This window comes from Phyllostomus hastatus, unplaced genomic scaffold (assembly GCF_019186645.2).
Source record: "Phyllostomus hastatus isolate PE091 unplaced genomic scaffold, TTU_PhHast_1.1 phas_contig_159, whole genome shotgun sequence".
Classification (NCBI taxonomy): domain Eukaryota; kingdom Metazoa; phylum Chordata; class Mammalia; order Chiroptera; family Phyllostomidae; genus Phyllostomus; species Phyllostomus hastatus.
Genome location: NW_025333640.1, coordinates 15,221,180 through 15,241,873, shown reverse-complemented (window position 1 = coordinate 15,241,873; position 20,694 = coordinate 15,221,180). Strand labels below are relative to the sequence as shown.

The window sequence follows — 20,694 nt, the reverse complement described above, 5'->3', positions numbered from 1 at the left end:
GAAACATATTTGATGGCATGGCAATAGTTTGCTGATATTTTTTGTATATAATGTGAGGGATTTTGGTCAATTTTTAAGCCATTGATCTTCAGAAAGCAATCATAGGCTAGGAATCAACCTACATGTCATCCTTTTTATCTACTAAGTTTTCTTTGTAATGTTTGTGGTGAAATGTGTACTTTATTCCCAGGCAGTTTTGCCAGTCAATTATTTACTGTCTATTATGGGTAATGTTCTGTGTCGTGCTTTGGGGAATACAATAATAAAAAGCAAACAATGAGAGCAAAACAAAACAAAAACTTAGGCAGAATACATGATCTTTCAGAGTTTGTTAATTACATTACACACAGGAATTTTAAAGACTAACTAATCAAGTAAATAAATGAATGTATCTGGGCCTTGCATATATTGTGAAGGATAGGCAGTTTTTACTTATAGTAGTTTTATAATTTTTCCATATCTGTAAATCCTAATCATTGAACACATTTGAAAAGATCCCTTACCTTCTCTAAATTAATATGGAATTTATCATTTTTAAGGAGTACCAAATTCTGGAAGAATGTTTATAACTAAAAGTGGAATTAATGTCAACCCTATTATTCCAAGTAGTGAATGGAGCCAGAACCCAGCAAATGTGTAGTAATTGGTAAAAATGTCTGCTGCTTCAATGGTAGTATTAGAAACACCTGACAAATAGGCTATTAAAATGCAGTTAAATCGAAAAAGTTATTAGGACTGTTGTTTTTGTAGTATTTGCAAAAGCAACACACCTGCTGTTGTTGTTTTAACCTATCTTGAAATAAATTCCTTTAAGAGTAATCACTGTTACCACATTTATGAAAAGAGAGAAAACGTTCTACTCACTGGGCCAAGTTGAATAAAGATGCTGACACGAACACATGCACTTAAGAATTAATCACACATATCCAGGTTAGAAGACTTCCTGGAGTCTCTTGATGTGGTAGAAAGAGAATAGGATTTAGACTCAGAAAATCTGGGTTGAAGATAAACCTTGTCATTTGTCATTAGGGTAACCATGTGTCCAAATTTTCTGGGGACCATCATGATTTATGTCTCCTGTCCTGACACAATAATACCGCCTTCTTCAGTCTTGAATGTTCTTAGTGTTTGCTTTCTAATTGTTTTCAAGAGGTACTTATAAGTCCTTCTCTTAGCTTTAGAAAATAGTTTCATTATTTTATAAACTGTTATAAGTAATCACAAATTTAAATGCTGATTCCAATGAATTTGACCTCAAGTGTGTAATTTCTCAAAGAAACAATTCTATGTGATGTTGTTACTCCTGAACCCCATTTTATTTCCGATAATCTAGTTAATCTCTGTAGAATGGCTTCCCCTTAGTCTTTTGAGTTTCTTTTTGGATAGCTGTTTGAAATAAAATTAAACAAAACCAGCTTTTACCAATATGAGTTTCCAACAACTTCAAGGTCTCTTTATCAGTAGGAAGAAGAAATGAATTCTCCCTAAATTTGAGAAGCCATTAACTGAACACCAGGAGGACTACAAAAACTTGGCAAGCAAGTGTCAGCTCACCATATGGAACTTTTAAAAATATAGATTCTGGAACAGGATGTTTGGGGATAACAATTACTACTTCACGGGGTTGTTAAGAAAATTAACTAGATAATTAGATGAAAGCATCTAGCCAGTAACCTACATATAAATAAATTGAGTAGATACTCAATATATATTTGTTGAAATCTGGGAAGACTGAAGAGTCAAGGGAATATATCCTACAAAATAATGCTCTTTCTTTTATTTTTTTCTATGCCAGCCAAGACCTTCTTTCTTAATAATTGGTATCAATGACCATGAATAAAAGTTTATTTGACTCAGATAATCATTTTTTACAAGCATTATGTGTATTTTCAATCATTCAAATTTTTTTTTACTTCCAAAATCTGAAATTGAAGATTCTGAACCACCTAGATTAGGATTTGAGGTCATCAAAAGACTCAATTTTACTATCTCCATCTACTGGCAGGGAGGAACTATACCCAAGCATCTGGACTGGCATAGAAAAGAGGAGAAAGAACATTTAAAAGGTAAGCAAAACATATATTTTTATTTACTCTGAATTTTTAAACTTTTCTTAACATACACTCTAATGTAATTTCACGTACTTAAGGTTGATATCATGAACCATATGAGAGATGAGAATTTGTTAGGTGGTATAATGGTCTTACCCGATTCTTCAACGCGAACAAGTGTAGACTCAAATGCTTTCCTTTCACCATGTGAGTCTTTTCTCTCCTTGTGCTTCTAATTTTCTATTTAGATGCTACAACACCTCAGTGCTATTTTTAATTCCTAATGATCTTCAAACTACAGTGTATGTACTGAAATATCTCTAGTTTCATTTTTGTATTCTCTGATATGTTCAGGCAATTTCCCCTGGCATATTATTTTGATTTATGGTGTAAAGAGAGGAGAAGTATGGTTCTTAAAGTGTAATGGATTATTCTAGTGTTTCTTAGCCTGTTTTTCCATTCTTCATTTATAAATATTTTCTCTTGGCATAGAGTAATGAATAAAAGTTTCTTGTTAATTAATGAGTAATGTCAATACATATTGATATCAGGGTTTTGGGGTGTTTTTTTGTATATGTCTCCCACTACAAATCTTTTATTTTGGTTGCCTCTTAATAAGAATATAACATTTCAAGCAAATTTTGAAGTCTGATAACTGCTATAAAATAAATATTTGGAAGGTTTAGGGTATTGTGCATAAATCACTGTAAGTTCAAATAATATAGTTTAAAATATTAGTGTAGTTGTTTTTGATACTTATGCTAATGCATATTTTTTCTTTAAAAAGCCATGCTTCAACTTGAGAATAAGAGTAGTGATGATTTTTCAAGATAATTAGTATTGTTACACTTACTGCAATTAAGTTTAACTTGTAAGCTTAATTGGTACCTTTTCCTTTCAGTTTTCTCCTGCTCCTTCTCACCTCTTTGCCATTTGTTTTCTTATCTTTGTTCCATTTTGGGAGACAGCATTCTATTTCTTTCAAGAAGAAAAATGGGTGGGTTTATAGGAAACATAGGTGAGAGTTTTCAACATCAAAATTGGATTTCATGAGCAAGAATTTTCAAGGAAATGCTCTGTTCAAACAGGTCTGTTCACTTGCTAGGAGGTCACAAATGCAGCTGGTGCATTTGCTGACTGGGAGATTACACTCACATAAACAGTGCAAATGCCGTAACAGAGGATTCTCAAATCGTGTGGTATCAGACAAGTCCAATCTCACAGACACAGCTTCAAAGTCTTCTCTAAGATTAGAAGATAGTGAAGTAGGTATTTTTGAATATCATTGAAAAACATTGAAGCAACTAGTGACAATGAGGTATTAGACAATAAATTTCTGGTGGACTTTGTAAAGTTCAGTTCATTTCTTATTTGAATAAAAGTACGCATCTTCTTGAATCTGTTCCATCCTGTTTCAGCCTCTCTTTTCGGACTCTTGTCTCTGGATCTCTGGTTTAATTTTTAAAACTGTTGTCTTAAAGCTAGCTTTCGCTAAAGAATTCTGCTCATGGATGTATTCAAACCAATTCCAGAATAAAGTATACTTACCATCTTCTTGTTGATGCTTATTTACTGTTTTATGATAGACCACCTATATAGCAAAATAATGTAAGCTGAGATGAAACAGCTTGGCATGATTAAGTATTCTCATTATTAAAAATATATTGTTTTCAGAAATAAAATTTAAACAATTTTCCCACCAAAATTTTATTATATTAGTACTTTATGGCTTTCATGTCTCTTAAAAGCCTCATATTTTATTTTATTCATATTTTAACATTATGTTAAGATTGACAAGAGTTTTTGAGCTCAGAGTTTGGGGAGGGAACATGGTGGTTTCCAGCAGGCTAGAATGGTTAGAACATTCCTAAGCATGTTTATATTAAATCAAGCCTATAAGGCCAATCATGTCCCCGTATAATTGAGCTTCATGTGTTCTTGATTCCATTATGTGGATTTATTGCTGAAACCAAGGATTTTGCTACAAAAATAACTTATAAAACTCAGGTATTGCTTATGGAAATGCAAATACTTTATCACTTATGTACAATATTTAATGACATTTAAAACATAAGCTAGGAGAACATAATTTGAATGGAACTGACTAAATAAATTATTTTTCCTATCTTTGAATATTATTCATAAGAATTTCATATGCTCATTATACATAAATTCACCTTTGAACATAAAATGTTAAATATAAGTAGGAGGCAGTAAAGTCATTTTTCAGCACTTATGATTGCTGAATATATAAGACTGAAATAAATGTATTTCTGTTTCATTGTACCTTAAGAATTATTTATTTTATCTATTTCAGAGGTTAACCTAAGAGAAAAATTAAGCATATTTTAAATATTCATTGAAGGCATACACTAGTGGTCTCATTTGTATTTTTCTCTGAAATAGGTTTGTATTCATTACCCTTTCATTATTATTTTCCTGGATGAATTTTAAACATCTTTCTATTAAAATGTCAGTACTGTATCTAGATAATATGTGCCCACAAAGAAATAGGTAGCCACTATCCATATTTGAAATTGCTAGTAAATTCCAACTTAAATAAGTTATATGTCCTGTGCAGATAAAAAAATGGACAGATGTTGAGTCTCCAAACAGATGACATTCTTTACTAAACTTATTTTCTCTTAAATAAGCTTAATCATTTGATTAAAAGCTACATATTGTAAATTTGTACTTAATGACATTAGCCAGTTTATCATCATAATATTACATACAAATATATTTTGTTACTTAAAATATTTCAGAGCTTTCATTATTTTATGTAAGCTTTCTACATTGAATAATAGTTTTAATTTAACAAAAGAACTGAATAAATATTGAAAATGGAATCAATAGTGAATGTTCGAATGTTTTCTTTGTAATGTGAATTATTTCTAATTTATTTCTGTTCCATATTCTGGTTTTTTTTTTTTGCGGTACCTAAAATAATGCACAATTTAACACAGAATAAAAAATAATAGCATTGTCTAAACATGTTTCACTATAGTAGTATGTGTAATTGTGTGTATGCAATTATATTCATTACTAATTTGTGTGTGATAAAGGCTTTAAGACGATTCTGTATTTAATATACTTGGTCATTTATCCTATAGCAAAATAGGTAAGATTATTGCCATTCTGTTTTCCATACTTGAGCCTCCACTTAAAATGTTATGTCTTGTTGTATAAAACAACAATAGGTAACTTTTACCAATACTTTAAAGCTAAAATATCATGCAGTCAAATCTTTACCATTAATGTATCTCATGCTTCAATACCAAAACATTTTGATAGATCTTATTTGCTGTATCCTTTATGATGCCAATTCAGGTATTTTAGAGCATGAAAGGGAACACTAGTAACAATTACACCAGCTAACATGTCTAAATGAAGGCCACCCCAGGCAAACCCAAACATGTTCATTATGTAAATGATTTTGGTGGTGTGTATTAAAAAAAAACTTAACTCTTATTGACTTAAATATAGTAAATGTGATTTATTTAGTCATGTACCTGAGAAGGCCAGAAATTGGATGAATTTATTGTGCAGTCTGAGCTGGGATGTAGTTTCTTTCTTCAATATTACTGTGTATCTGCCTACTTCTATGCACTGACTTTTGCACCAGGCTGGATTCTATTATGGTGGCTTAGTGGCTACAGTAGTTCTAGACCTTACTTCTGCACACAGAATGGTCTAATTCCCAACTATTGGGGGAATCCCAACATTGGATTCACTCTGATTGGTCTGTTAGAGCCAGTCATGCAGTGAGGGAGATGGACTTATGTTGAGTTTCCAAGCATACTTCTGCACAGGGTCATTCCTGCCTTTCTTTGTTCAGTGGCTGTTCCACAGTGGTGATGAGTGATGGGGGGAAGATGCTCACTGTACTTATTTTCTTTCATTGCATATGGAAGAAGATTTACTTTGAACTTCCTGAACACAGTTCCTTTTTCTTCTCATTGCTTATTGATAGGAGGCTAATGGCTAAATTCTTATACTTCTCAGTAGATAACAAAAACATAAATAAATTCTAACCTTTGTTAAAGACAGTCTCAGGTAAAGAATGGCATTTTTTTATGTTCACAAAGTTACCCTTTTTTTCTCTTTTTAAAATTAACCTTTAGAAGGCTGATTTAAATCAGAAATTTATTTAGAAATTAGAAATTCAAAATCAGAAATTTAGGATCACTGTCTAAACAGCAGTTTCTTGCTTAATCAATTTGATCTTTGTGAAAATGGAATCCTTGTATATATGACCAGTTTTGCATTATTTTGCATACCAATCTCCTATTCTCTGACTTCAGAAAAACTTTATACCTGATAATAACTTTTTTCCCTCATTGTATTTAAATTAGAATGTGATGCACAAAGTTTCTCCTTCACATATACTGATTTATAATTATTGAAGTGGTTAATTTATACAATTATCACTTCATTTAACTTCAGAGTAGTTTGTGACTATCTCTAATTTATAAAATACAAATAATATTAAATGTCTGGACTAAAATAACAAGTTTTATCACCAATTAATATATTTTTAATACTTAAGATAAAATAATAACTATGATTTGGCATTCTCAAAAAATAGAACATGTTCTATTTTAAAAAAATAAGCAAGCATATTAAGAAAATTGAAAATTTTATTAATAAGTACTCTTAATACCTATCACTTTAAGCTGAAAATACTTGTAAATTAGAATAGATGAATTTCAAGTAAGATATCAAATACAAATTAAGGGACTTAATTTGAACTTACTGATTTTGATGCCTTGTTGTTTCTGCTGTTTTTTGTCTCACCTCCTCCATATCAGCAAAACATTTCCCTTTGAGGACTTTTTTCAATTGGGGAAACACAAAGAAGTCACTCAGAGCAAAATTGGGTGAATAAGGAGTGGGGTGGGGGGGTCACAGGAGTCATGCTGTTTTTGGTAAAAAACTGCTGAACACTCAACATGGTATGGACAGGTGCACTTGTCAATTACCCATCATGAATGGGCAAATGCGTTGAGTCTTCAAAAAAAATTTACTGAAGCCAAAGCCAGCCTCTCAGAACAATGACAGCTGGTACAGATGGGTTCCTAGAACACTCACCTAGCAGGAGAAGCCTGTACTACAAGGGTCTCACTCTCCAGTAGATAATTCCTTTTGTGAGGGGGTCCCCCCTTGTATAAATTGTCAAATCTTTTTGTATGGATAGTCTCTGGAAATTTACGACTGAAGGCTGAAATTTTAAAATGTTTTGGGATATCAAATTTCTTTACTCTCGCTGTGTATGAAGTAGTGCCATGTGCTGAGCACAATGCTAGATACTGGTTGTGGACTTCAATAAAAATAGTTTTGTTTTCCGGGAATTTATAATGTGATAGAAAAGAAAGAAAGATCAACCCATACATTATGATTAAAATATGCAGTGCTAAAGGATGTACACAGGAATTTGGAATGACATGTAAACTAAGTAACATCTGAAGTGGGTTTTTATAGTTGAATATTAGTTTATTAGTATACTTAGTCGAGTAATGTTGCTCAGTTAAAGTCCCACAAGTTGTCATATTAAGAGGACAAGGCTTTGTTTTGTTTTTGATGTCCCAACACCTGGAACAGTGTGTGAAGCATAGTAGATTCTCCATATATGATTTTTGAGTATTCATTTCCTTAGAGGAATAAAGTGATTATTTTTAGGATAAATTCCAGAACCTCAATTAAGCACATCTTAAATATATTGTTTTATGGTTTACTTTCTGTAGCAACCTCTTATTTTTTTCTTAATGAACATTTATTCATGTAATTTGTAAATAGTTTGAGGTAAATACTAACTTTGTTGATTATCTTTGTTTCATGTTTCTAGTGTTTTAAAGGTATGGTAAATAGTACACTGAGATGATGGCATCTGAATTTTCTATCTAATATATTAGATTTTTGCATTAATAGTCAGAATTTAAAATACTGAACATGAAAATGGGGCACTTCTATATCATATGGGATTTATGTAGAGATATTTGTGTGCCGTGTGAAGCTCAGGTATATCTTCTCCTTACAGAATCAAAGAAAATTATGATGAGGTTACTCTGGATTTCCTGGGCAGAACGGTGCCAATCATAGTAGAACTAAACTAGCTTTTACATGCATAGGCCGTATGATTTTAACTATTGCTAAAAGTGTGATTTCTTCGTTGAGAGTTAATGAGAGTGGAAATAGAAATAGCTATCATAAACAAAGTAGCAAGATGAGGATAAAGAAGGATTACCACAGGAGAAAAAGCAGAGAGCAGATCAAAGCAAAAATAAAACTAGTGAGTATGTGTTATTTGTCAAGTAAGGATTTGAAAATAGATGTAACTGACTTAGGGAAATACTTTTTTAGACACAATTTGAAATTAACATATATTTGGAAGTTAACAGATCAGAACTTGCACAGAACATCTGTGAAGTCTACCAGTTTATGTGAGACATGTCACCACAGTCTCGCCTGTGTGAAACAGCAACCAGAATTCTTCAGCACTCTAAAACTCAACCAAGATTGGAGACTCATTTCTTTGTGCCTAATTCCTAGTATTAGAGGTCTTTCCTTCAGAAATCAACTTAAGACATTGGAGAAGAAAGTGGATGGCTTATCTTTCTTTATGAGTTTTATATATATTATCCAGAAAGCTCTTTTTTAGTGTTATCTTTTTAATAGCATAGAATTTTCAATTATTATTATTATTTTATCTCTTTTTATGATCCTCTTATTCCTCCCCTCTTTTATCTCTAATACCGTTATCTTTAAAGGGCTAACAGCATGGCAAACATTAGGAAATTATTTTTATTTTAATCCTCAACTTATTGAATACATATGAATATACAATGACTCTATACAGTTGTATGTGTATATACGTAATCAACAATGTTATAGTATTTGCATCATTAACATCCCTTCTTTCCTTTTCTTTTCTATCTTTGTTTAATTTTACTTTTTGATACTTCTACCTCAAGAGGGATTGTGCAGCATAATATGAGTCTATATTTATCATTTAAAAAATTTAGTGTTTGTACACATTTTCATTTTCATGCTAAACTCATCTATGATGAATAATTTATTCTTGCTTAGGATGTTGTAAGTATTTTAGTGACTTGACTACAAACAATTTTATTTCATTGGTACTTTCTTTGTGTGTACTGTTCAATGGATATAGAAAAAGTAGACATTCATTAAAATAGTTACAAACTTAAGCTCATCCATAAAATACCAGTAAATTGTATATTTGGAAAGATTATTTTTAAAAGCAACTGAGCTATATAAATGCAGAGTCTTAATTTGGTAGAACTTAATGTTTGTTGCTTTATTTTTTCTTTTTGATTATGGGGTTAGTTTGAGATTTCCATAAAACTTTGACAGTCATGCAAATCATATGTGTTTGGTGGCAACCTCACTGCATTTGAGATCAATTTTTGGGATCAACAGTTTAGCTTAGAAAATTTACAATTTTTTTTAATTAGACATAGGTTTTATTTCCCCTGTAAATTCTTGTTTATTGTTGTTCAAGTACAGCTGTCTCTATTTTCACCCAACCTACCCCTTACCCCACCTATCCCCACCTCCGACCCTTGAACCTACCCACTTTAACTTTGTCCATGTGTCCTTCATACACGTGCCTTGATGCAGCCTCCCCTTTTTTCCCCCATTATCCCTGTCTCCCCTCCCCTCTGGTTACTCATATAAGTGGAACCTAATCAACAAAACAAACAAGCAAGCAAAATATAACCAGAAACATTGAATTAAAGAACAAACTGACAGTAACTAGAGCAAAGTTTATAATTCTTTTACCAGAAATAAGGCCTAGATTTCCAGTCTATAAATTATATTTCGTTTTAGTTTAATGGATTTGTGAATTATAAGTAAAAAAAGATATAAATAAACAATTTCAGTATCTACATTATATGAGGTTTTTGATTGAAGATATAAAAATAGAATTCAGATCTTTTAATAGCTATTTTGTTTTCTAGATTGTATATGAAAAAGTATACATTGGCATGTTTATAAAGAGTGATTTGGGATTATAAAGCATTTGTTTTGAGATAAAAATAGGGCATATGTTAAATTTTAGTAAATCTGATTGGATTTACTGAAAATATTAGTTGTAAAATAAGAAGGACCCTTGAGATAAGCTACTGCTATAAACACCTTCTGAGGTATGTAGGTTATTGGATGAAAATTTATGAGGAAATACCTTGTTTTTAAAAGAAACCTCTAAAAACACACAATTTATTAATTTTATTTAATAGTAAATTATTATTTCTTACTAACATGTTACTATAGCAAAAAATTATCTAATTGATAGATTCTCTGTCTTCTTAGGAGATATACTGGTACTAAATTATGGGCATAAAGAGTTATTTATCATTTCATGTATGTTAATATAGACAACAGCAGAATCGATATCATCCAGTAAGAGGGAGCATATTTCTGTGGGGGTTCCTGACTACTGAGGACAAGTTTAGGAACAAATTTAGGCACTTAAAGCATATTTTACTAATATGATGGTATTCCCTATAATGTGCCCTGGATATATTCAAAGGATATTATATTTGTATTTACCTTGTCTTCCTAATTGCGTTACAAAATATAAAATAATAATTACAAAACTGTTGAAATAGCTGTTTAAGGGACTTAAAAACTGCTTTAAGAACCATAAATAAAAATTATTTGAGGTATTTTAACTATTAAAAAGTTATTCTTTAACCTTAATAACATGACCTTTCCAATACATAACCCTTGATATTGTCTTTTAAGTTCAAGCAATTTCTTAGAGTAAAATTCTTAAATTACACTTTATCAGGGTGCAGTGATGTATTTTCACTAAAACAAATACTGAATGAAAAAGTTGCTGCTATTATTGTAATGGCTGCTAAAGAATTCGGGCGAAAAGAAATGACTTGCCATCCAAACAGCTTTGTGCCCCCAAAAAGACGTATTTGTTTTCTAGTGGTTATGCCAGAAGTCACCATAAATTAACAGTTTAAATTGCACTTTATTTACTCTTAGCTCCATAGGTCAGAAATCTGGGCACTGTGTGACTAGGTTCTTGCTCAGAGATTTACGTGGCTGAAATCAAGATGTCAGCCAGACTCCATTCTTTCTGGAGGCTGTTCAGAAGAGTTTGCTTCCAAGTTCCTTCAGGTTCCTTGAGGTTTGAGGAGTGAGGTCCCATTTCCTTGCTAGCTGTCAGCCTTAGACAGCCTTTGGCTCCTGGAGGCTTCCCACATCCCTTGGCACGTGGCCTCCTCCGCACTCAGAGCCAGCAACAAAGAATGTCCCTCCTTTTGAATCTCTCGCACAATTTGGATTTCTCTGACTTTAGGAGGCACCCAGCTTCTTTTAGGGGTGAACTTTATTACATTAGGCTCAGAGAGAGAATCTAGGGTTTGATGAACTGAAAGTTATCTAACCTAATCACGATCAGAGATGTCAGTCATAATTTGTACTTTTAAAACTAGTGTAATATCAAGTTTCCTTTTGTTCTGATATGTCTCCCATTTGATAAGGTCTTGGAGATGGCAGTGTTAACTTTATTGTGATTTTAGTAATCCAAATGAATTGGATGTTTGAAGTTTTAGTAATTTGTTTTTAAAAGACTAATTTCTTTGAAGAATAAATATAAACTCAGGTTTTTATTCAATAATGTTAAATAATCTTTTTTTCTGGGCAAATTCTGAAAAGAATGGTACTTAATTTATATTGTATAATGCATATCTAATACTTTTGAGGGGTAAAAAGTGGGTGATTAAAAAGCATTTTGAAACCTATACTTCTTGAAATGTCTTTTCTAAATACAAGTTTATGCCTATGTTTTTGTTTTAGGAGTACAAGATCCCCAGCATGAGAGACTTATCACTGTGTCTACTAACGGAAGTATTCACAGCCCAAAGTTTCCTCATACTTATCCAAGAAATATGGTCTTGGTATGGAGATTAGTAGCAGTAGAGGAAAATGTATGGATACAACTTACATTTGATGAAAGATTTGGGCTTGAAGAACCAGAAGATGACATATGCAAGTAAGTTATCCTACTTGGAATACCAACAGATTGTAGCAACTGTTATAGTCTTTCAAGTTGCTTCATTTTGGTAATTTTAAATGCCATCTTTTGTTCTGTTATGTTTTTTCTGGTGATCCAAGAAATTTACAACCTTACTTAAGCCATGTTTCATTTAAAATCCCAAGATACATACATATATATGCAGTCATTAGTTTCTATGTACTTTTAAAAATAATTTAAGGTAATTTATGGTAAAATATACATATAGAGTAAAACTATTTAAAATAAGGAATAGAGCCTGGGTAGTGTGGTTCAGTGGATTGAATGCTGGCCTGCAAACCAAGGGGTTGCTAGTTCGATTCCCTGTCAGGGCACATGCCTGAGGTGTGGACCAGATCCCCAGCTGGGTTTGTGAGAGGCAACCACATACTGATGTTTCTCTCCCTCTCTCCCTTTCCCTTTTCTCTAAAAATAAATAAATAAAATCTTTTAAAAAATAAGGAGTAGAGAATAAAAAGCCAACTAAAGGAATGCAGTTGTACTAAAATACATGTTACCATTAGTGCTAAAAATTTTACATTTGAGCTCCCTATAGCTAAATCAATAAAATAAACAATAAGCTATTAAAAGAAAAATCAGCATCTATGGGTATATATTACCCATAGTATCCAGTATTCATAAGTACACATATGGATACACACACACAGGACCTCTTAGTCCTATTTGGTTCAAATATTTCATCACACACACAAAAAAAATACAATTCTGAAAGCAAATTAGAAATTTAGGCTAACATTATGTTTTGACTGGTAGAAATTTATCATTATTCTCCTAGAAGCATTCATGAACCAAAGTCAGCTGGAGTATTTCATCCACGCAAAAGACCACCTACTGTATGTCATACAAATATTACTCTTTAAATCCTATGTGAATACACTTTTCAAGGTTGGGTGGTCTTATTGAAGATTTTTCACTTCAGTGGCATTTGTATATCATAAAAATATTTTACTTGAGCTTCTTTGTGGGGTTCTTTATTTTTTCTTTGATATACAAGTTAAAAGAGAATTTTCATTTCATGGTAGATTACAGATAAATATTTCAATACAGATGAAATAAACTTTGTGCTTGCTGTCATCAAAATTTGTATCTTTAACATTTACACGGTTAGATTTTCTTCACATTTCTTCATTCTGCAACTACGCATTTCATGTTATATTTTCGTACATCTATAATCTTAGACTTTGAGAACAGAAGCTGTCCTAGCTATGTATAGAGACACAGGGAGGTGAAACAGCTGTCCTAGATATCATTCATATTTTATGCTAAAACTATTTTCCCTACCATCTATATTGGATAGTTTTTCACATTGCTATACAAGCGTACTGTACCTCTTGTTTCCCTTCATATATAGGATTTCATAATGGTGCCAAAATTTGTGAAAGGTTTAAGATTCTGTCCTACTTGCAAAGTAGCAAGTTAGCCTACTACAATTTCATGGATGCTGATAGAAGACAGGAGACTCTTGGGTTGGAGACAAAGGGCCATATTATAACAATAGCAGTAGCCTGAGTATTAACACTTTCTTGTGCCTCTTTCTCTAGTTCCAATTTCCACAGATCAATGCTAAGAGGGCTACATGATACGCACACCCAGTGGGTTGTGTATGTGATTAGTATTATATGTTTGTGTATGTACATAGTTATGTGTGTATGTATATAATGTATGTTAATAGTTAAATAATAAAAATTAAACTATCATTTAGTATGTCTAACCTAGGTTGTGACTCAACTCACTCATTATGAGACTAAACTAAAGAAAAATCACTCAATAGTTCTGAAGTCCCTTCTCTTATTTATTTCCTGATTATATCCTCTTACTTCTGCAAATTTAATCATTGTCAAGTTGTTTTTACATTGTCTCCTGATTTTCTCTATAATTGTAGCATGCGTACATATTTCCCAATGCACTGCCCTATAAAAAGTCAATTATTTTTTGCCTGTTTAAAATATATATATATATATACACATATATATGCATCAATGGTATAACACTGAGTGTTTATTCTTGTGACTTGATATGCATTTCAAAACAAGCAAACTAAATAACACACTGTTTTTTAAAGTTAGTTCATGTTGGTGCAGATAGCTTGGAACATTTTCTTACCTTGATGTATGGCTTACCATTATATAAATAGTCTGTTTCTAATGGTTATCTTAGAAATGCATATTTAACTTAATAGCTAAAGCTAATCAATGTTTAACTCCTTCCCAAAATATAAAAGTACCTGAGGTCATTTTAACTACTGTGGAATACTAGCTCCTAAGGTACCACCACACGGCATTGATAAGACAAAGCTGGGTTTATTGCTTTCCTTTGTGACAGAGAAGACCACCCTGACAGCTCTCATAGAGTCTGGGGAGGAAGAAGCAAATCCAAAAATGGATCTTTTATTGTGGAGCCTTGATTAAGAATGGGCAAGGATTGGGATTTAATAGTTTAGAGTGGGTGGAAACGAGGCAAGGAATTTCGGGCAAGGACTTCAGCAACGTTAGATAGTGAACTGCTGATACTTCGAGTTGAAGGGGTTAGTGGTTATTCTGGGAAGTTCTTGTAATGAACAATCAAGTTATCGCTGGGGCAATAATGACGGCCATAAAATAGTCATGTCGTGTTACTATGATGAGATCACCGGTAGGTGGATTTGCCTTGTTGGCCAAGCTGGTTTGGTTCTCACTACACTTAACCCTGCTTCTTATTAGTGTATAAAGGGCAGTCACTGCAGATTTTAGTTTTATGTTTTTTAACCTCACTAGACATTGTTAGTTATTTTTATGTACTCAATAACTCTACCCATGTGTCTACTTTTTATGTTAACCATTTCTTCCTGAAGTATAGTTTTTAAAAGTCTCTCAGGTGAAAGCCTGTTGGTAGTAAATACTCAGTTCTTATTTATTAGAAAATTCCTTTATTTCACCTTTATTCTCAGAAAGAAGTTAGTCAGGATAGAAAATTTTAGGTTGTGTTTTATTTTTTCTCAATAGTGTGAGGATACAATTCCACTATCTTATGGCTGTTGAGAAGTTAGGCATCAGAGTAACTGCTGACATAGCCATGTAGCCTCCCACCAAGTGGCCCATTCCACAGAGGAAGATGTGAGTAGCTGGGGTGGGAGGGAAGGGGCAGGGCTAGATCCAGCCCCAGGCTTCCTCTGCACCACCATGGCCCATGGCCCGGTAAACACCCGCTCTTGTGCACCAGGGTTCAGCAGGTACCCCAGGACTCCAGAGCACACCCACTCCACTGAAGTCTTGGTTTCTTGTGCTTAATTGCTCTTCAAAAACTTCCTCTTATTTCCCTGACAATTTAATAGCATTAAAAACAATGGTTTCCTTTTAATCATTTATCCAGCAATTGTAGTTGCAATGTACCAGGGGAGTTTTCTGCCTAAATTTGTCCACCATGTGGTTTGAATGTAGGCCATTGTTAAAGCAAGATAAAGTTTTACCCTGACAAGGCTTGGTACTCTTAAGTTCATGCTAAAAAATGGTAAAATCGACTCTTCTCCATGACAGTGCTATGAAAATAAACTACAAATATTCCTTCCTATCCCTTAAAGTTCTTTTAATAATTTAATCTTCCTCATTATAATATTTTCTCAAGTCTGAAACATAAAGAATCTAAAATTCCTGGATGATTTTTTTAGTTGTACCTTTAAAACATCTTATCTGAGGTTTGACTTTTTCCCAAAGCCCTAATGCTCTTCTGAAATTGCCTTTTATATAGAAAAAGATAAAATGAGTTTCATGTTTATGCTATTGAAAGTTGATATTATTACAAAGAACCAAACATAATAAAATATGTGGGCAATATGGTGGAAAGTGTGGAGTGGAACTAGATGAGAAAAGATGAATTGGGGGTGCATGTGTGTGTGTTATGAAGGTCTCTGTTCTCTGGTGGGAGAGCTGAGAAATGGATATTATTTTGTTTTTTTGTGCATGTAAACAAATAAGTAAATGTAGAAAAAGTCAAGCATGAATGTATTATTAGGGTCCTAGTCCTCTGCTTGACACAATTATATCTTGTTTATTATTTCCTGATTGTGTCTACCCTAAGACTTCTGATGTTAATGATATCTGGTGTCTTAGGAGGGCACATTTTTGTGGAGGAACTGTTTTTCAGTTCTTTTTTATTTGTTCCTCTTCTGAAGCAAAGAATCTACTTATTATATATAATATTTTACCAAAAGAAAGATCATAAGAGACAGCATTTGCAAAAAGATGGATTAATCAATCTGTGCAATTTAAAATATTGCCTCTTCGTCCCTGGCTGGTGTGGCTCAGTGGATTGAGCATGAGCCTGCAAACGAAAGGGTCACTGATTCCCAGTCAGGGCACATGCCTGGCTTGTGGGCCAGGTTCTCCCCAGGGGGTGCATCAGAAGCAACCACACATTGATGTTTCTCTCCCTTTCTTTCTCCTTCCCTTCCCTTGTCTCTAAAAATATATAAATAAAATATTTAAAAACATAAAAATAAAATAAAACAATGCCCCTTCTTCACAAAACAACTGTGTTTAGTATAACCAATACAACTAGAAAAGAAAATTAGTAATTTATAGAAATGTTAAATATGCTAAATGAAATAAAAATATATTTTGCTATGCAGAATTTAAAGTGGGAAAAAATTATTAGTTTTTTAAATCAGAAAATTGTTTTGATATTTTCTTCTCTTCCTGCTGTTTGTAAGAGAAGTAATGGGGCACTGGTATCTGTTCATTTTTTCACTCTTCCACTCAACAAGCTCTCCTTTTGCGTGAGCACTGTGGTAGGTAACGGGTGGACAGCAGGGAGGGGAAAAGGGCTCAGGCCTTCTGCAATTCAGTCTGGGAGAGAGGCAGACAGACCAGTAAACAGGCAAATAAAATAAAATTCCACCCATCCCAGGGTATGGTAAATACAGAGTTCAGTTATTACTGTAACTGATTATATTTAGACAGCTTTGTTGACCATTTTCTAGCTCATGCCATAACTGTATATCTTGTCAGTAGCAGTCTGTAAATAACTGTTAATAATTTATTTTGGAGAATTGGGCATGGATAAAATTACTCTGCCAAACAGACCTCAGAAATTCAAATATTCATTGTCTTTGCAGGGGTGTCCAACCCATGTTTCACAGGCCACATGTGGCCCAGGATGGCTGTGAATATAGCCCAGCACAAAATCGTAAATTTACTTAAAATCTTTTTTTTTCTTATCAGATTTCATTAGTGTGTGTGTGTTTAATGTGTAGCCCAAGACAACTCTTTTTCTTCCAATGTGGCCCAGAGATGCCAAAAGGTTGGACCCCCTTCTGGATAAAGCTTTCAAAGAGAGTATAAGTGTCTTACATTGGTTTTACCATGCCAGTGTAGGCTGTGGGTGATATAAGGAAACAACTGTTTTATGAAAACTATTTCAAATCTTCCTTAGTTGCTTGACCAAACAACTGAAATAAAGGAAGACAATATTGTTTGCTCAGCTGATAATGACCTTGGAGACCCACAAGTGCATCATAAAAATTTATTTTCCAAGAACTGAGTGAAAGAAAAGGTACCACCAGTTGCTGATTGGCATGAGTGATTAAATTTTGGTCATGAGAGAACCAAAGCTGTCACGTGAAGCCTCTTCCTTACATATTCATTCCCAGCCTGAATTTGCAGAACTGGGCCTGAGAATAAGCAAGTGGGTGTTAGACTTTAATTCAGAATTTTGGTCCTGTTCCTGATGGCAAGAAAAAGATAAGTTAAGCAAAAAGCATCAGTACCTTTTAAAGGTAGACTGTGGAATTGCTGTAAGACCAAATAAGAAGGTGTACCTGGTGTTATGGATGATGATACAGCCACTTTCTGTGGTATAATTACCTCAACCACTGGCAAGGAGAAGAACCACATTGGCCTTGGAATTCATTATTTATCCCCCAAACTTTTTAAGGCCCCATCTGTATGGAAGCACGTGCAGGTTGGTTACATAAACAAATCACTTCCATTTTCAGGAAGGAGGGGAGAGTGCATTGTAGCTGTGTAGGTTAACAGTAGTGTCTGCTACAGTGCTCTGTTATAACTACAAGTGATGTAAGTCTTAAAGCATAGGAAGATTGGTTATAATTCAGGAACTATGGGACTACAATGTGTGTTAAGGTGTCAAAGAACAGGTAAGAGTTTAGTAGCTAACTACTATCTAATGGATTCTCAGTATAAATTAGTTAAAATAAAATAATAGGTGGAGTAAAGAGGAATAAACACTCCAGACAGAGTTAGACTACAGGTGGGGTAAGCAGGGAATAATTTGTAAACAACGGCTTTCTCTGGAGCAGGAAATGCCTCGGAGGTGTGGTAAGGGGTACGGCTATACTGGCGGATTGGGTCAAATTGTGAAGAACTTTGGATACTAAGCTGATTGATTTGGAATTCCTTTCCTCTGCTGTCAGAAGCTAACACTTTCAAGGAAAAACTGGCTAAGGGTTTTGCTGCTGCAGAACAGGGTCACAGACTGGGTCGTACAGTTTTAGGAAGAAACTGCTGAAAGAAGCAGGCAGGATAGGTTGGAGGAGAGTTTGAAGGCAGTTGGAATATTTGGGGGAATTTTATTATTTCTAAAACAAAATTTTACAGGTGTTTTTTAGACATACTTTCCCTACCTAATTATTTTGTGATCCATCCAATTATAGAAAACATATTGCCCTTTTACCATTACTATGTCGTTGTTAACACTCTGTGTGTGTGGTGGGGGTGGATGGGTGGTTGTGTGAACAGCCTCACGTGTGTGTGCAAAGAAAACCTATAGATATTCCTGTATTTTTTTATTTCAAAGTGATATTCTCTTTTGCCCCAAGGGACAAATTATGGGAAAAATAAAATGACCAGTTGTTCAACGTTTCTGACATTAGAAATATTTCTGTTAGTTACCCCAGGAATAACTTAGAATGTTAAGTGACAGATGACCTTCCTCTTTTCTCTGAAGGTTAGCCAGGGTTTACATGAGCTTTCAGAAGAACAGATGAAACAGCCCAATGTTGGACCAAGTCTAGGACTATCACAGTTCTGCTCCAGCTGTGCCTTAACAGAGTATTTCCCTGATAGGTAGTGGCATAAACTGAAAGACGGTGGGATTTGTACAAGAAAGTGTAACTTTAAGACTCTTAGCTTCAAAATTAGCCATTGACTGTAACAAGCTTAAAAAGAAAATTTTTGGATTACGTTACTAAAATTTTCAGAAGTAGTCTCTATCCAGGTTTTGAATGATGTCATCAAATATCTGTTGCTTTTTCTCTACCTGTGTAGAGAGGTACTTCCCTGTGGTTGACTTCATCCTCGATCCTTCTCTTTTCATAAAAATGGCAGAGGAAGACACAGAAGTGCCAAGATTTTAGCACTTTCAGTCTTTGAAGAACAAAGGAACTTTTCCTGTGAAAGTTCGTGAAAGAGTTTTAATTGGCCTGTTTTGAACTAAGTATCCACCCCTGGGCCAGTTACCCCAGGGATCCGGGTTAGGTTCTGTGTTACTGTTCTTGTCAAGAAGTGGGTCATGTGCCCATTGTGAAGCCCAGTAATGAATTGTGATTGGTGGAGAAATTGTCCCTAAAAGCAAAGCTAATTTTTCCATCAGAAAGAGGAAGAGGTGCTGATGGTAGAAAAATAACAATCTCCACTATCTGTGATAAGGACCAAACGGTGTTCAAAAGCAGGTTTCAAATTCGCTTTCTGGTTTTTTTCTACCTGCACTTTGGGGCACAGAATAAAATTCTCTTTAAAGATTCTACCAGTGTGCCCTTTTCAGCAACTCTTGAGTGGAGTTAGCTCAATGGCATAATTTATGCTTTTGTTATCCTTTGCCTTCTGTAGCAATTTCTCTTGTAATGTAAAAATAAAAAAAAAAGGAAGAAGAAGAAGAAAATCTTCCCAAGAGGGCTTAAAATGAAGGGTGGGGATCTGACCAAATCTGAGATCAAGAGACTCTGCCCTTGGCTAATGAGATGTTTTGGTTTTATGTTTTGAAATGTTCAAAATCCACATTTCAAGTAGAGAAAGAATGTATCCTGTAACCCCCAAAACTCATGTCTGGTTCACCCAGTGTTTGTCTTCTCATGAACACTTGACCTTTTTTCTTGCATCTTACTCTCCCCTCTTCGACCTCCAATATTGCCCTCTCTTGTTTGCCTTTCTTTTCGTTTGGTTATTGCCCAGAGATAACTTTCCCACTTTGATTCAAAAAGAGTTTCACAGTTTGTACTTTTGGAGGATCTGGGGAATACTGGGATGCCATTCTTGGGTCAGACCTTTACTTTCAGTTGTTGCCTCGCTCTCCCTGGGGTGGTGATGACATCTTTTCCTTAAATTGTCCAGTTGGCACCATTATTGAAACAAATTCTAGGACTAAAGAAATACCCATACTACTAGCTAGCTAGTTATCTATTTATACCATTTTACCAAAAAAGAAAAAAAAACAAGCAAAAGCAATAGAGCACTAATTAATAATAAAGGACTTATAAATGTACAAATTTTACAGTTACTATAATAATTCTGCATCAGTCTTTCTTTTATCAGCTTCAGTGTTTTATGCAGTTATATCTCCAATGTTATGTTAATAGTATTT

The 20,694-nt window shown here is 33.8% G+C and overlaps 1 protein-coding gene across 2 annotated transcripts in view; it reads left to right on the top strand.

Annotated features, from left to right (window-relative positions):
- PDGFC (platelet derived growth factor C) overlaps positions 1-20,694 on the top strand; it is a 167,815-nt gene that overhangs the window by 76,409 nt on the left and 70,712 nt on the right. For both annotated transcript variants that reach the window (XM_045831758.1, XM_045831759.1), the window contains exon 3: positions 11,889-12,084. In XM_045831758.1, the coding sequence (XP_045687714.1) occupies positions 11,889-12,084 (196 nt within the window). The remainder of the gene's footprint in view (positions 1-11,888; positions 12,085-20,694) is intronic.